We start from the raw sequence: 17,586 nt of genomic DNA, 5'->3' as shown, positions 1-17,586 counted from the left end.
GCCCTGTTGCTGCAGGCAGATCCTATGGTGGTGAGGCTGTGCATGGATAGAACTAATTATTATCATTTGTATCAAGGTAGCACATAGAGGCCCTGACTCAGATCAGGGCTGCATTGTGTTGGGTGCTTGCTAGATGCATAGTGAGAGACACACCGTGGCCCACTCTTCCCATGTTACAGAAGGGAGCTGAAGCACAGAGAGCTTAAGTGATTTTCCCAAGGTCACCCAGGGAGACAGTGTCAGAGTTAGGCCTTGAACCTCCATCACCTGAGTCCCAGGTCAACCTCTTAATCACAAGGTTAGGATTGGGCTTTAGGAGACCATTTGTGCAACTTGTTTTGTGCAGGACACCTTTGTGATGTCAATGGGACTCCAGATCTTCTACTGGGATCCCATATCAGGGGCTTAATCAGTTTCACTTTTGTTTCTAGCCAGTGTCTTGTCAGTTTCACCTCCCTCTCTCCCACAGGCTGTAGGAAAAGGCTGCAGTGTTTGAGTTGCAGGGGACTGTTCACATCCAAGCACAATAGAAGTTATGCAAATAAAAATAAATTCTCTGTTAATTTAGGTTTTGTAAAACTTTTTTTTCTTGTATTTATGTTAGCTGACAGTGAGATGACTGGGCCTGATGTACTGAAACCAATTGGCTTCAATGGACTGTTTCGGTTCAGGCCCTGAATGTCTTATGAAACAACACCTTGTGATGACCTAAGAACTAATCATCTGAATCCAAACCTTCTGGAACCTTGGAGGGTGCGAGGGTTCAAAAATCCCAATTCTATGGTTTCTAACCGCTGCTAAGCCACAGAGAGCGAAACTCCTTCGTTCTAGGAGCGAGATCCTTTAATCATGGCCTTAGGAGAGAACTCAAATGAGGATGTTCCCTCTCCCATTAAAGTCCATGGGATCGTTCATGCAAGTAAATTCACAGACGTGTTTAAGCGTTTGCAGGACTGGGGCCTTTATGCAGGAAATGTTAAGGTTCTTAAACAAGTCAATGAGCAGTTAGAGTCTGTAGTGGGGCAGTCACCCTGCTCCAGCTTGGAAGGAGTTAAAAGCCGGCCCTTGGAGAGGCCTGGGGCTGAAAGCAGCCCAGGGAGGCTGATGGGGTAGGCAGTGCAGGTGAGGCCACACCCAATTAGGGTCCAACTGGCCCTGATAAAAGGGCTGGGAGCCAGGTAGGGGTAGTCTCACTCCAGTGGTGGAGTGGGAAGGACCTGGCTAGAGAAGGGTATCTCAAATAGAGCAGTGCTGGGGAACTCTGGTCAGGTGAGTCCCCAGGCTGAGGCTGTGCTAAAAGGGCCTGTGGGGGTACTGAGGCTGCAGCGATGCAGCTAGGCCAGGAAAAGACAGCAGGTCCAAGCCCCTTGCCAATGATGAGCGGTCATTTCAGATTGCAGTTTGCCCCTGAGAAAAGGGGCTAGATGGATACTGGCAGTCGGTCACTGAGGCAAGGTGGACTTGGGGAATTGGGGTTCCCCGGGGAGTATTCCTTGGTGTGGGGGCATTGCTGCAGGGTAGTACCCTACAGAAGGGGCACTGTGGGCAGGGAGAGACGTGGGGCCTGAACGAAAGGATGCTACCTGAAGAAAGGGAGAAGCAGGTAGCACCAAGTGAGACACTGGTTAGCATGAGGCACTGGGAAGCTGAAAGAGCTGATTCCCAGACCAACCAGCAGGAGGTACCATGCCGGTGAGCGCACCACCATGCTACAGAGCCTGATGTACCATCATCCTGCATCATGTGCAATCATTCACACCAGTGCAAAGCAGGTGAAAAACACGATCAAATCAGCTGAGGGTAGATTTTTACTGTGCTATTTTCTCTGTGGGTAAAAATTGCCCCTGTGCAAAGGGTCATGCACCTAAGGGGGTTAAGTAGGACGTAAGTGGTGGATTTCACCAGGACATGGTAGTGCATAGATCCCGTGCATGGGGGTGAATTTCACCTGGATTTAGTGCCTCATAGATCCCATGCACAGAGGTGTACTTCATAAGGATTTTGTGGTGCATAGATCTCCTGCACAGAGGGTGCACCTCACCTCCGGCGAGCGCTTGTAGTGTGCAGGGTGCCAAGTAACATCCAGCAGAAAGGGACACACAAAAAAGTTGTGACTTGTACAAAATACAGATTTATTTATAATAATATTTTACAGCAAGAAACGGCAACCAAAAGAATGTGAATTTAAAGCAGATGTTACTGCGAATGCCACTTTGAGAATGAAAATACAGCTATTGCTAACTTTATTATTCGTGTTACAGTCACAGCTCAAGGCTCCAACTGAGATCAGAGGCCCATTGTGCTAGGAGCTGTACGTACACACGGTGAGACATAGTCCCTGCCCCGAAGAGCTCACAATCTAAGGCCCTCATCCTGCACCTCTACTTATTTATATGGGACCAAACCCTGGGGTCCTCACTCAGTTGAGTTTCCCACTGAGGTTTTTCCTGCAGGATTTGGTTACTCTGTTGATAACTGTTTCCACTGAGTACCCAAGAATGAGATACCACCTCAGCCCACTCCTTCTTCATAGGTGTCTGTTCCACCCTCCGATCCTTTACCCTAGTCCCCTTTATCTAGTGCTAGTGATGACTCAGAAGGAAGGCTTCACAGCCCAATCTAGTGGGTGGCCTAAGAGTGGTGTACCCACAGTAGAGGAGTGTGGGTCACTGTCTTCTTGCAGTGGCTGACCCAGAGAAGTGGTTAAGAGTCTACTACAGCTTCCAGCTAAGGGAGTTACTCCTTTAGCTAAGTGCTGAAGGCTCATGATTTCAGGGCCTGATCTTAAGCCAGTGGAAGTCTGCACTGGCCCCACTGTGACCCAGGAAACGGGAGGGGGGAATCATGAAATCAGCAGCCCCTGGCTTTCCATAATCCACATGGCCAAGGGCCAGACTCGGAGGTGGTGTAAATTAGACCTTCTCACACTAACCGGGGCTCCCTTATATCAACTGACCAGGAGCATCTTGCATGCAGCAGAGGTTACAGACAGGAGAGATCATTGCTATTTACAACAGAGTAACACCTGGGCAATAAGTGGTACCTAACCAAGGTGCCTTTGAAGCAGACCCATTATATATAGTAAAATACAGCACCCCGTTGGAGAGTAGCTTACAGCCAAACTATTGCAAAGCAATGTACAGTGGTGACTGATTCCAGTTATTTGTACAGTGTGCAAAGCCAAACAGCAGTAGAGAAGGAGGGGAAAAAGGCAAGAAAGGAGGGAGGAAAGATATTTGCATTTTAGTATTTGTACAGCCATAGCACCCAGGAGCCCCAGTCATGGATCCTGACCCCATGGTGCGAGCTGCTGTACAGAACGACGGTCCCGGCTCCAAAGAGTTTATCCTCTAAATTTGCATTGTGGATTTTTAATGTCAGGAAGGATCACTGTGGTCATCTAGTCTGTCTAATACAAGGCGGGAGGATGGCGCTCAGCCGCTCCTGTGCTGAGCCCAACAACTGGTGGAAAGACATCCTGTCTCGTGTCTCAGTCGAAATGAGCTGGGGATTCGGCAAGATGGAGGCTGTTCATCTTGCCGAAGGTGAGGGATGCAGAGGAGAAGGCCCTTGCACCAGTGGTGAAGGGACAAAGACGAGGACGATGCCTTACGACCAGGGAGGGGAAGAGGTTGGGGGGAAGTCTGCAGAGAGCTTTGTAGACAGAGAGGAGTAAACATGCCCTGCACCCTGCTATGATACAATGTCTAAGCATCCCTGGTTTACTCAGAGCAGAGCAAAGCTGAGCCTCTGTAATTCACCATCACATGAGTGTGCACATGATGGACTCGAACCTGCGTTTCCTTTGCTGTGGCCAGGGCTCCGGTCTCTCGCCGGGGAGACATCCAGCGGGGTTGGCAGCAGCTCTAGGAGGGGAGCAAACATGATGGGAGCAATTAACGTTGTTTTTAGGTGTTCCAGCTGTGACGCAGAGCAAGGAGTTGCAGTGACTCCTCGCACCGCCGGGGGATCAGACAGGTGAGCTGGCTGGGCAGCTGATTTCACTAGCTAGCAGTTCTAGCTTCTCTTTCCAAGCTCCCGCTGCTAGGCCACACTTCTTCCAGCTCTACTCAGTACCCGAGCAATGGCCTTATTTCCTTGCTGGGTTCTGCAGAGAAGTTGGTGGGGTGAATTCAGTGCCTGATTCCAACCAAACTCCCAATGGACCTACTCCCGACAAACAATCCTGCCCCCATGGCCTGGGAACTGTTCCCACTGCAGCATCACCTACCGCTCCAGGGTCCTCGTTCTCAGTTTGAGGGTTTCATTGTGCTGAGGGCCTGTGAAATCTGATGGAAAAGAGCAACACTCAGCAACGCCCCCAGCGAAAACATTTATTTCCTGTTGATACAAAATATTGTTCGTTTGCTTGTATTTTACAGCTCAGTTTCAGTGGAAGACAATGGAGTTATACCCGGCATGAACCTGGCCAGATAAACATAGGAACAGCCGAATGTATCACTCCCAATGTCCACCTAGTCCATACCTGGTCTGTGACAGTGGCCAGCTGCATGGCCAGAGGAAGGTGTAAGAACCTTCCATTTCTTTAGGTCTTCAGAGCAAGCCTGGCTGCCTGACACGGTAGCCAAACCCAAGTTCTTGGGGTCAGTTCTGCGGTGACTGGGTGGAATTTAAAGGCCTGTGTTATATGATCTGACCTTAAACTCTATGCATTAAACTGTGCAACCCCTGCAGTGGGCAGATGAGGGGGGGATTATCTGCCCCCTACGCAGATCTCATGCTGATCTTTAATAGGTCTCAGCTTCAGCCCTGGAGCATGAGATATTCCTTCCAGAATTTGCTGTCATTGATTATGAAAGCTCCGTCTATTCCTGATACCTACATAAATGTCCAATCCCTGAGACACACTTAATCCAAACCAGTGGATCATGTCTCATAACATACAGCCCCCATGGCCCATTTTAAGGACTTATACAGGAATAAGAGAACCCAGGTCTCTTGACACCCAGTTCAGCGCTCTATCCACTGGAAGGTGCTGCCTCTGATTTGGTAGCATACTACACCCACTTTGCATAGGCATGCATGCAGAATTGCCACCCCCAAGTGTTCAAAATGCATCAGCCCCCCTAAAATCATGAAATTTAAAATAATAATGAATAATACAGGTTGGGGTTGTTTTTATTTAGTCTGGGTTTTTTTTTATCCTCTAGTGTTATACTCAATTCATGTTTTCAAAGCTTTTCTTTGCAATCATAAGGGCTAGAACCATTTTAAAAAAACCTGAGAGCTGAGATTCTCATACAATCACCTGACTCCAGCAGCTGGGGCTTGAAGAAAAACCCCAAATATCGTAAGACTCGCAGAGCTTTGGACACGCTGCAAAGGATGGCACAATGTGCAGGCCAATGGGGACTCAAGACCTAGCATTGCTTTCTTTATAAGGGATCAATATTGTGTTTTCCTGCTTACTTTTCGATGAACAATGGAGTCTCCCATTCTGCAGGCAGTTGTAGTGGAAAGGATTCGGGTGCAGGTATGTGTTGTTCAAATTGCTAGGAGAACAAAGCAAAGGCACTTTGATATGACAGTGACAGGATAATCAGAAACATGACAGGCTAAATTAAAGCCTGAATTTTCATTTACACTTGGCCCCTTTACGTTGCTGTGGCAATGAGAATTAACACCTAGATCTTCATGTCTAATGCATAAACAAAAAGACTCTGTAGAACCCGAGCTACGGTTGCTCTCATTGGTCATTTCTCATTTTTCAAACCATAAAAAAAATAAGAAATACCAAGGCAAGGTTTTAATTGTTAATTTCTCCACGTAATGAAACATCAAGACTCATGTATTTTACCTTCACTAAATCACACCCCATCCTTGACTCCAATCAGAATACCAATTACAATTATTTTTACACCCTCTTGGAGTTGTTATGTATCTTTTATCTAATAGGATGTGTAATTTTAGCTAATATCAATTATAATTTTTATACCTGTTTTATCCCTTCATTTTGAGTCTTATAAGCGTGGGAACTATCAGTGCTTAAAGTGGGCTGAAAAAAGTGTGTGTGTGGGGGGGGTCTATTGTAGTTTGGGAGCACCCACTTTGATAAAATGGTGCTTGACGTGCACCACATGGTAACCCCTCTCTCCACATGTTAAGAAATGGTAACTACTATATTACAATCCCTGTTATCGTATTTTTCCATCAGTGTTGTGATGGGTGAGCTAGGCATTTGCTGCCCCCTACTGGAGACCCCACTGCCTTGGTGCAACCCCCTCAAACAAGGCATCCTTTTGAAGAAAAAGAGCAGTGAATTCAGACCTCCAAGAACTGCCTAGAGAGGCCACCCAGGGTCAGTTGCTGGTAGGACCAACAAGAATTGGTACTCCACTGGCTAGAAAGGCCAGGAGCAGGCAAAAGCCAATCAGAGCCCAGCATGGAAGATAAAAAGGGCTAGTTGCTTCTTATAGGGGCACTGGGACAGAAAAGGAAGGATCTCTCCTGTTATTTTTTTTGTTTTGTTTTGTTTTTTTTTAACCCAAGAAACCAGTCCCAGGATAGGCCCCTAACCATCTTCCTAGTCGTCCTTTCCCTGGCCATTGGAGAGTGCTGCTCCCCACAGTGGGGAATAGAACCCAGGAGTCCAGGCTCCTTGTCCATTGCAGTAACTAGCAGACAATACTGGGGCTACCTTTGACTTCACCATTTTGGTTGGGCCGCTGAAGGACTCTAATTCTTATGTTTTGAAATTAAAGGCCAGGCGGCCATCTTGAGTTAGACATCGATTTATTGCTATTAAATTAAGGCACACTTGCTTTGCAAGATGGCTCAGGTGAACCCGGGACAAGTGTATCTACAATTATGCATCACTTAGGTTAACATACAACGTGGACACTAAACTTTGTGTTTCTCTGAGAGCCTGTCAAGGCCGCCTCAGTCTTCTTGTGAAATTTGTATCCTGATGCATCATCACTGAGTGTCTTTATGGTTACACCACTTCATGATGCAATGTCCCGGTGCACCATCAGTGTCACAACTTCACGCTGAACCATTTTCTAGGGCAGTTTTACCAGCCAGCCCCTAGTTTGCGTCTCTCTCTTTTACCCACCTATTAGCCTGGGGCTGGTTGTGATATTCTGAAGCCATGGTAGAGCTGTTGAGCTCCTCGCAGCGATTGTGCGCTAGCACCGGGTGGCAGCGTGGGTCTCTGTGATCTAGCATGGATCCTTCTGCCAGGACCATTGTCTGTGCAGCACCCACCTCTTCAAAGAAGAAGTTTAAAGGGTTGGGCATTAAATTATTCATTATAATTATTACTTATCAGATATATTGCATTTTTTATCAGCATATCTCAAAGCGCCTTATGAAAGACATCAGTATCATTATCCCCATTGTATTGATGGGGAAACTGAGGCACAGAGCGGGGAAGTGATTTGCCCAAGGTCACCCAGTAGCAGAGCTGGTAACAGAACCCAGGAATCTTGTGCTTAAGGCCCTGGATTTGGGACTCAGGAGAGCTGGGTACAAATCCTGGCTCTGACACGGACTCTGTGTGTGACCTTGAGCAAGTCCCTTATATTTCTCTGTGCTGTAACTTGCCATTTGTAAAATGGAGATAATCCTTTAAAGAGATGAGGTGAGTGATGGAATAGCTTTTATCGGCCCAACTTTGGTTGGGGAGAGAGACAAGCTTTCAAGCCACACAGAGCTCTTCTTCGGGTCTGGGAAAGGAACTCCCAGCATCACAGCAAAATGCCAGGTGGAACAGATTTGTTTAGTATAAACAGTTAGCTCATATTGTAAGGGACCATTAAAACTTCTGCAGTCATAGGATAAAAAGAGGAAGTTAGTGGGTTACAGATGGTTGTAATAAGCCATAAATCCAGTGTCTCTGTTCAGTCCATGATTTTCCGTGTCTAGTGGAGTTAGGAATTTAAGCTCCCAGGCTTGTCTTTTGAAAGTGGTGTGCAGGTTTCCTTTGAGAATGAGGACTGATAGCGATAGACAGTGATCACTCTATATCTGCGACGCTAGGAGTACCTTTCCCAGACCTGAAGAAGAGCTCTGGGTCAGCTCGAAAGCTGGGCTCTATCACCACCAATAAAAGCTATTACCTCCCCCACCTTGTCTCGCTAACATTGTGGGACCGACACGGCCACCACTACGCTCCGTATAATAATCCTCTGTCATTTAGATATACGTTCTTCAGGGCTGGGACTGTGCAGGAGGTCAGACTAGATGACCATGCTGGTTCCGTCTGACCTTCAAGTCTATGAGAACAGGGCTTAGATCTCAGCTGGGACCTCGACACGTCGCTGTCGTACCAAACGTTATTCCAATCCATCCAGTCTCTTACCTGAAGACCTGTAACTTGGTCCTTGCAGAGGCTGCCTCCCTGTGTGCTGCGAGCCGCCCCATGCTCTTCGCTGTGGAGAAGGTCTCAGATGCATGGAAGCACCCAGCACAGACTCATATTGCTCCTCTGTGGTCTCTGCTGGGGGGACGTGCTTCACGAAGGACCTGTTATAGCCACGGAGAAGAAGGTTGGCCTTCCGGTTAAGGTACTGACCGTGGCCAACAAGAGAGGAAAGGAAGGGGAAAGACCCCCACAGTGATGGGTGTCATATGGTCCATTCTGTCCTACTTACGAATTGCTTCCCTGGTGCAACGGCTGGGGCCTGTTCCCATGCCCCTGGTGCAGTGCCGTGGAAAATCGGACCTGACTGGAGGTCTGTAACTTCCCAGGAAAGTGCTTCTGTGCAAAGAGACAGAGAGAGTCAGGGCCTAGAAACTACAGCATTGGGAGCGGTAGAGAGATCCATCTCGATGGAATAAATAGATAGATAGATGGGTGTGAATGGGGATAGACAGACAGATAGAAGTGTGTCAGTAGGATAAATAGATAGATCAATCTCAGGAAAAGCAAACAAACCTCTTTTCCTTGTTTAGGGATACAGCTGAAGTGGCCAATCTGCTCTGTATTGTCTCTCTTTACTTGACCTCGCTGATCTGGTAGCATTTTTCACCTGCTTTTTACTGGTGTAAATAACTGCACAAGGTGCAGGGCAGGGAAGAATCAGGCCCTGAGTATTTACCCTCTAGTGTTCTCCACTAACAATCCAGACCCCTGCAGAACATCAGCATTACGAGCCATTACTGTCGACTAGGTCAGACTAGATGACCACAGTGGTCCCTTCTGATCTTATAGTCTAAGACTCCATGCCGAATTTCTCAAGACTCCATGCCGAATTTCTCAGCATGGGGAGCACTAGAAGAAAGTTCTCGGGGACATTCAAAGGTCCCTTTAGTCTTCATGGAATCTCAGGCATTAAAGTTGGAAAATACAGTCGCGCTTTTGAACCGCTTGGCCAACATCTCTTCTCTGTTACAGCCATGCAACCTTATACGGCAGTGGGCTTGCATGGCTGTAACTGAGAGCAGATTTTGCATTAAATCCCCTAGTCTACCCCCTCCTCCACATTCTGGCTTGGCCAAGGTAGGGGTGTTTGCTGAAGCATATTCTGCAGCACCGTGAGGTTTTTTGCCCTTGATTCCATAGATTCCTACAGGACTGCTCAGGTGAGTCAGGGATGCAAACCCAGGCCGAAAGGGATCCAAGTGATGGGGCTTCCCCAGCGTTCCTAGCAGGACAATTCCATTAAATGTTCACCATGCGGCCCATAAGGCTTGGGCAGGGGCGGTAAATGCTGCAGCAAAAGGCTACCTTCAGGGCATTGGCTCTATTGCTGAATAACGCAGAGCTCAGTGGATTTAAAACCCCCGCCGAGGACAGAATCAAAGACGTGATGTGGGGAAGAGACACTCACAACAGCCTTGTTCCAGCTGCAGCTGCATCCCCTGCCTGACAGCGGCACCGCGAGGAAGGACGGCCCAGTGGTTAGGGCACTAGCCTGGCACTTAGAAGACCTGGATTCAGTTCCCTGCACTGCCTGTGGGCTGCTCTGACCTATGCTCTGCTCTCTGTGGGCCTAGGGAAGCAGAGAGAAGAGCTAGAGCACAGTGCTCTCTGGCTATGCCCCAATCTGCCCCCATTGGTGGCATCGTGTTGTGCCCTTATGCCTTAGCTCTGCCCCGCCTGCAGGTTTTCAGGGGGCTGTTTTGGCCAACTTTATGCAGCCACCGCAGCACACGGAGCCTTCATGCATGTGAGAATCAAGCCTCAAAAATGTGCCAGGGTCAGCCACGCAGACCCACCAGGGACTGCTGCTCTAAACACCCTGCGCCTGCTGATCACACAGAGCAGGGCTAATTTAGGTCCCCAGAGGCCAAGGGGAAGCCGTTCATTACTCACCAGAGGTGCAGCCGCGGCTATCCCAGCCCCGTGGGAGAAGCGGCTGTTCAGGGAGAGCTGGTACTGGATGGCATCCGTGAGCTTGTTGACAATCCGCTCCTGGGCCGTTTCGGGGACGTCCTGCCGGGAAGTGGAAGATGGCCCTGTTAGACCGAACTGGGAGGCGGGGTGGCCGGTGCTACAATCCCGCACGTGGGTCTGGGTTGCCAGTCTGACTAAATCATGGTACAGTCGCGCTTCTGAACCACTTGGCCTGCATGTTGCTTTCCTAGCCGTGATCCCCATTCAAGCGAGAATCGTTTGGATGAATGAATAATATCCCATTTCGCCCAGGCCTGAGGCTCTCCAAGAACTTTACAAGCATAATAAAAGCCTCACACCCTGCCCCACTGATCCATCTGGTCAGTATCATTATTTCCATTTTACCCTGGGTCACTGGCAGCGGGGATTGGACCCTGGGACTTTAAAGCACAAGTCGCTGCTGCCTGAGCTAAAAGACCTTGCTCCATTCGCGAAGGCCGTAGCAGGCTCGTCCTCTGTATATGGCCCAGCCGCCACTTGAGGAGGACAGCCAGCGTGGTAATCAAGGGCTTTACGGTCAATGTGAATCAAGCCCTAAGTGGGGTGTGGATTGGTCTACGCCCCCCAGACGCCTTACCCGGCATTTAGAGAGCAACGTTAGTGCCTCCTTGTAATGCAGAATCGCCTTCTCGGGGTCTCCTAAGTGGAAGCGGGTGGCTCCTAGCCCTTCACAAGCCTGCCACTGCCCAGGCAGGTCATCTGGACACAGAGGGGGAGACGGGGTCAGAAGACAGAGCAGTAGAGTGAGGAGATCAGCCCTTGCCATCAGATGTCATCCCGGCATTCCCTAGTGCTGTGCCAGCCCATTGCTGCCGTGCCAACTTTGGGGGAAGAGCAGCACCAACCCAGTGACCGCTTCTTTTAGCTTCCTTGGCGGCCTCCCGCCCAAGGGCTGATTCAGCCTGAACCTGCTTAGCTTGAGAGGGCTGCTAAGATAACAGAACTGAACAGCGCGGGCTGTTACCAGGCCCCCAGCATGCTCCTAGGGAGAAAAACCTGCCCACAGGCTAGGGGTGGCGAACACCCCATCCTGAGCCATGGCTCCCCTTACCCGAATCCTTGAAGGCCTGCACAGAGTGCAGATAGTTCTCCCCCGCAGCCTCGTGGTCCCCCAGCTGGCTGAATGCATAGGCCAAGTTGCCAAAACACTGACCTTGAGCCTTTCTGTTCCCCAGCATCCCTGGAAACAGACAAACACATCCCCTTTCAGAGCCGGTTTCCCTGGGTCACGCTGGGTACGTCTACACTGCAATCGGGAGGTGTGCCTGCAGCTCATGTGGGCACACCTGAATTAGCTTTGATCTAATCCACTCAAGGGACGATGCAGCAGCAGCTCATGGCATCCCAGGCTGTGCGCTGGGTAGGCTGCACCCTGGACCCTGGGAGGATTGCATTTGGGAAGTTGGCCCATGCCGCCGTCCCTGCGGACACAGACACACTGCTGTTAAAGCGTGTGGACACTTGGCTGCCCTTGCTAGTGCTGCACTTATTGGCAAAATGAGTAATAGGCATCCCAGTGTCCCCTGCGCCACCGTTTGGCCCACGGTCTATGTGGGACTTTTTTGCAGTGTATCGTGGGATAGCAAACCCCCCCCCCCAGGGGAAATTTTGGGCACTTGAGGTCAAGTTCCCATAATTCCCTTTACTCCATCCCAAGGATAGTTTTTAAAAATCACAAGGCCTATTTAACTTGTGGAACTCACTGCTACAGGACAGTGAGGACACGATTTTAAAAAGGACTAGGCATTTATCATCCATGATGATATTAGATAAGAAGAAGAAATTATTTGGGTTATAAACACTCATGCTTCAGCATACGTGTCTCATCACTAACTGAATCGGCTAGGAAGAGACTTTCTGGTTATTCTATAATTGTCCACTAGGTTTTTTTTCACCTTCCTCCGAACCAGTGGGTCCTAGCCATGGGTCAGATACCCTGTGACAATGTATGTGTTCCTAGTGTGTTCTACCTGCCAACATCAATGAGCCAGAGACCATCAATGCTGCAGCAGCTCAGAAGTGAACACCAGCTACAGAAGTCCTGTGAGCGTCTGCTGTGTCCCATTGTCTGCATGTCAAAGAGAAAGGCACGTGGGGGGAGGAGAGGGGTGCTGTTTAATTTGGGATATCCAAGATGGGTGACATCACTCTCCATGCTGAATGAGTAGCCGGGGGGAGAGGGGGGTGTGCTGTTAACGGATGGAAGACAAAATGTTATTGGTCTCCTTCTCCTTTTTATAGTCTAGCGCCCACAGAAGGTTCTAGACTGAGAGGCCCAGAGACCAAAATTCTCCTTCTAGTGTTCACGAAAGGTTTTAGATGGAGAGTCCCAGAGCCTTTGATTCCAGCACCCTGCGTTCCCCAGCCCCGCTGCTACCTACCGTGCAGCAAAGCCGCTCTCTGGTGGAACCCCAGAGCCATGCCAAAGTTCTCCAAGGTGTTGTGGGCAGCGCCCAGGTTCTGCAGCACCATGGCTTCCTTGTGCTGGTCTGCCTGGTCAGCTTGGCAGAGCGGGAGGGCTCTCTCGAAGCTTTCGGCTGCCAGGGAGAAGACCTTGAGCTGGGCGTAACTGAGGCCCATGTCGTTGTAGACCTTGCCTGTAGAGTGAGAGAGAGAACCGGGTTGTGGTCTTGGGTTCTCAGATGAAAGGTCGGAAGACAAGAGAAAGCGGCATGAACTCAGACTTCAGATGCATGACTAAGTGAGCAGCATAAACCAAATGACCTTATCAGAGAAGTTAAGAGTCAGGAAGACCGACCGGTCCATCCCAGGGGGGCGGGGGGTGCTGGATGGTTCCTCACAGTACAAACATCCCTGACTACCTATCACTGGAGCTACTCTAGCCATGGCCCATTGGGTCCTCTGCTGAAAGGAGACAACTAACGTCAACCTTGTTGGGGGCTTTTGTGATGCGGTGAGTGGCCTGTGGAACACTCAGACCCACCAAGCCCTGTTGGGTAGAGGCCCCCAAGCAGCTACTCTCTTCTTACTCTCCTTACCAACCTTGTTACTCTTCCCGTATGAAAAGAGCCACTATGTGCTTTGGCCTAAACAACTTTGGTTTGAGAAAAAGAGAGAGAAGGTGCAGGCACAGTGCGTGTGGCTCCTTCACCAGACGCTGCATCCGGACGGGACGCAAAGCGGCAGCAGAGAGCTCCTAGGAATTTACTGTGCCATACAAAGGAAACCGCATTCACACCAGCTACCCAGATCTGTACCGGGTTTGATCCGTAGCCTGCAGCCTCCGTGAGGGCGAGCACAGCATGTGTGTCTCCTCTGTAACATGGTGCGCTTCCAGGGACACAAAATGGCGCTTGCCTCCAGCTAGGTTCCTAGGAATGTAAAAGTGCCTTACAAAGAAAGGACAGGGCCGGGCACTACAGGCTTGTTATAGGCTTGAACCACCGAGCTGCAGCTCGCATGGCATGGTAGTCCCAAACCACCCAGCCTGTCCTCTTACCCAGCAAGGCTTTGTTTGGGATGTTCTCGCACAGCAGCTGGCATTTGTCCAGCACCTCGATGATCTCCCCTGCCCCGTACCACTGGCTCTGCAGCATGTAATTACTGGCCTCAGCCAGGGCCACCGCAGCACCTTCTAGCTTCTCAGCCGCGGCGTAGGCCTGCCCGGCTTCCTGGAAACACTGGGCTGCCCGGGAAGGGTCCTGCATCCCCAAGTAACAGTAGCCCATCTTCATATAGGCGCCGGCCTGGTTGCCAGCCTGGGCTGGGCAGTAGTGACCCAAGGCCTTGCGGAAATGCTCCAGGGCTTTAGGGAAGTCCTGTAGCCCCTCATGGGCCACCCCTATGTTAAAGTAAAGGTCCCCCAAGTGCTCCCCAGCCTCCCCCTCCTTGGGCTGGGACTTGAGTAGGAACTCCAGGCCCTTTTCTGGCTTCCCGGTCTCCACATAGGCCGCCCCCAGGTTGAAGGCACAGGCCTTCTGGACCTGCGCGCTCGGGGTTTCCAATGACAAGAGAAAGGCCTTCTTGAAGCAGGCCAAGGCCTCCTGAGCCTCCCCAAGCAACAGGGCCTGGTGGCCTGCCTTGGTGAGGCCTGCAATCTCAGCTTGGCTCTTCAGAGGCTTGTCTCCTCCCTCCCCGGCCTCCCCAGGGGCCTTGGCCTTCTCCTTCCATTTCTTCTTCTTGGAGGCTAGAGGCGCGGGGGGATCTGGGTCCACAGGTGGATCTTCTGACCCAGTGGATTCTACCGAAGCCATCAACGGTTCTGGCGATAACGGGACGTGGAGGACCTGCGGAAGACAAGAGGAGGGGTCACACAGATGGGTCCACACAGGACTGATCCAACATGGGAGTCCTCCCACTGACTACAATGGCTGTTGACTCAGACCCAAAAGTAACACTAGGTTAGCGTCTAGTCAGGCCACTGCTCCAGTCCACCATTATCCCCCTCACATCTGCGTGGTATATTTCATTGCACAGCTGCAATCACCAGCATTTCCTTTCAGGCAATCGCTCCCACAAGCAGCACGTGAGGAGGGAAAGGTCTAACAAGAACCAATGGCCGGAAGTTGAAGCTAGACAAATTCAGACTGGAAATCAGGTGTAAATTTTTGACAGTGAGGGTAATTAGCCACTGGAACAATTTACTAAGGGTTGTGGTGGATTCCCCATCGCTGACAATTTTAAAATCAAGACTGGATGTTTTCCTAAAAGGTCTGTTCTAGGAATTATTTTGGGGAAGTTCTCTGGCCTGTGTTACACAGGAGGGCAGAGAAGATGATCACAATGGTCCCTTCTGGAAGGAATCTACACATTCATAGAATATCAGGGTTGGAAGGGACCTCAGGAGGTCATCTAGTCCAACCCCCTGCTCAAAGCAGGGCCAATCCCCAACTAAATCATCCCAGCCAGGGCTTTGTCAAGCCTGACCTTAAAAACCTCAAAGTAAGGAGATTCCACCACCTCCCTAGGTAACCCATTCCAGTGCTTCACCACCCTCCTAGTGAAATTTTTTTTCCTAATATCCAACCATTGATGTATACAGGGTGCAGATTTAACACCAAGCTCCAAGCGCAGCCAACGTCTAATTCATGGGAGATGAGAGGAATTTTTCCCAGGCCTGGGGTCGTGGTGCGAAGGAGGGACTATCCCATAGCAGCCTTCTGCTGGCTTCCTCTAAAGCTGTTGGTGTTCGAGACAGGATAGTGGCCTAGATGGACCCCCTGGTCTGATCAGTTCCTAAGTTCCTAGCCATGATGGCTAATATTTTGCCATTCACCATGCTGCCTCTGCTGCATATGGGGCCAAATGCAGCCCCTGGGATACTTGATGTATCTCTGAAAGCCCCTGCTCCTAGAGTCAGGGGATGACATGACAATCTCAGCTTTCATTTTTTCAAAAATAATTAAGTTTCTAGATCTTATGGTTGAAGAGAAAAAGCTTGAAAATATGACCTGGGCACAGCCCTAGAGACTATTAAAAAAAAAATCCAAAAGGAAAATAAAAAGAGCCTAAAATGTATTATTATTTAAAATCTCATCATTTCGGGGGAGGCTTTTGAACCCTTGGGGTTGGTCTTACTGCTGCTAAATCAGCAGAGTTTACACCACAGCTGAGTTATCCGTGCATCGTATCTTGGGTCACTGGTTGCTGTGTTAGCATTTCCTGCCTATCCATGTGTGGCGTAGCTGAGCGAGGGTGGCTCCAGGGACGTCCTGACTTTGATGCTTTTAAAATTTCGATCAGACCTGCAAGAATCATACTGACCTGGCAGGGCTCAGGTACCAGGGTGATTGGGAAACGTGTCAAAGTGGAGTTAACAACAGCGTTTAAGGGGCTGGAAGATCAATTAAAAGAACTAAATATACCTAGTTTAGCTAGATGGAGACTCAAATGGAGAGACAGCGGTGACTGTTTACACTCTGTTCTGGGCCTGATTCTCATTTGCATTACAGCTCCTTTACACTGCTCTGGCAGCGTGAAGGGGCTTAACGTGGGTGCAACTCTTTACACTGCCAAAGTGATGTAAAGGGGCCTTAGTGTAAACGGGAATCAGAGCCCTAATTATACAGAACATCAACATTCTGAGTTCCTTAATCTTTCTGCTCCCTCTGCAGATTCCTACTTGAATCGGGGTGAGGAGGGGACATGGAGGGCCTGTGGAAGACAAGAGGAGGGGTGTAGCTTATGGCACAGTAACTGAGGGAATATAGCCTGCAGGTTAATAGTCCTGCCTCTGCCACTGACTTGCTAGGTGACACTGGGCGAGTCACTTAACTTTGTGGGGGTAGATTTTCAAAGACACAGCTCCCATTGGATTTAGGTGCCTAAATGCCATGAAAAATCTCCCGCTCTGAGCCTCAGTTGTCCCAGCTGCAAACCAGGAATAATCCATAACATTACTTACCTAATGCTTCATGATTGTTTGCAGAGCGCGTCAAAGATCTTAGATGGCAGGTGCAGATCACGGTTCTTATGCCAAAATGCAGGTGGTCTCAAAGAAGCACCATGAATGGTGCTCAGGAATGTCTAAGGCTCCGTGAAATCATCCTTGGGCCAGGCTGCTTCAATGCCCAACCTTGCAACACACCAGAAAGTTGGAGCTGCGTGCTCTGATCAGACCAGCTCCCTGTGAATTGCACTCTAGCCTGCAACAGGCTGCTCGTGCCTCTGAGTGTTAAGAAAGCGCTAAGGAAATGCACAAAACCCAGGCAGGTGCGCATGCATGGTTCTAGTGAGCTCTGGGGTTCTTCCTCTCGGGAATGCTTTCCCATGATGGCACTTAGGGATCTGGTTTCTTCTCAATCTCCTTCCGATTGCTTGAGACACATTGGGCCGCCCCATGGCAACCGGCTTCAATAATGCTGGGCCCTCCCCTGCTGGGGCATGTCACCTGATGGATGGTTAAATCAGCCTCTCAGGGCTCTTGGTTAGGGTGGGTGTTTATGAATCACACTTTATGGATTTTAAAGGAATAAAAATTGGGTGAATGGAGCACAGGTGGAAGGTGCCTGATCAAGCGCCCTGGCGACTAGAGTCCTCTTTATTCACAGAAGGGGGACAGCCCTGGTATCGCTTCCCCCGCAGTTGGGTCTTCACGACCCATTCAGTCTTGGAGCCAGCAAAGGAGCCCGTTAGTAACAATGAGGTGGTTGGTTTTGTGGATGGCTGCGACCCATCAAACTCACGGCACATAAGCAACGGATTTGCCATCAGGTGCTGCTTCCCCGGCATTTGTATGCGAGTTTCAGCTGGGTCTGGTTATTGTT

General features: G+C 49.8%; 1 protein-coding gene across 1 annotated transcript; it reads right to left on the bottom strand.

Moving 5' to 3' along the window:
- Positions 1–2,239: 2,239 nt before the first annotated feature.
- TTC24 (tetratricopeptide repeat domain 24) lies at positions 2,240–17,129 on the bottom strand. Its single transcript, XM_074938498.1, has 12 exons — positions 16,725–17,129; positions 13,821–14,607; positions 12,742–12,957; positions 11,412–11,540; positions 10,938–11,059; positions 10,280–10,399; positions 8,616–8,722; positions 8,324–8,487; positions 7,076–7,229; positions 5,431–5,513; positions 4,232–4,289; positions 2,240–3,866 (listed from the first exon to the last, which is right to left on the bottom strand). The coding sequence occupies exons 2-12, from the start codon at positions 14,572–14,574 to the stop codon at positions 3,764–3,766; spliced, it is 2,010 nt and encodes a 669-aa protein (XP_074794599.1). The 5' UTR covers positions 14,575–14,607; positions 16,725–17,129; the 3' UTR covers positions 2,240–3,763.
- Positions 17,130–17,586: the final 457 nt, after the last annotated feature.

The sequence above is a fragment of the Natator depressus genome, chromosome 24, assembly GCF_965152275.1.
Source record: "Natator depressus isolate rNatDep1 chromosome 24, rNatDep2.hap1, whole genome shotgun sequence".
NCBI lineage: Eukaryota > Metazoa > Chordata > Testudines > Cheloniidae > Natator > Natator depressus.
The sequence above is the reverse complement of the archived record's forward strand: the minus strand, read 5'-3'. Positions and strand labels throughout refer to the sequence as shown.

Bases quoted from the DNA above. Each gene is read 5' to 3' on its own strand.
- TTC24 (XM_074938498.1), bottom strand. From the start codon at position 14,574: ATGGCTTCGGTAGAATCCACTGGGTCAGAAGATCCACCTGTGGACCCA. The intron at 5,514-7,075 runs GTGGGTAAAAGA...TTGTTCTCCTAG, and splicing joins AACCAGCCCCAGGCTAATAG to CAATTTGAACAACACATACC. The intron at 3,867-4,231 runs GTAGGTGATGCT...CTCCCCTCCTAG, and splicing joins AGAACGAGGACCCTGGAGCG to AGCTGCTGCCAACCCCGCTG.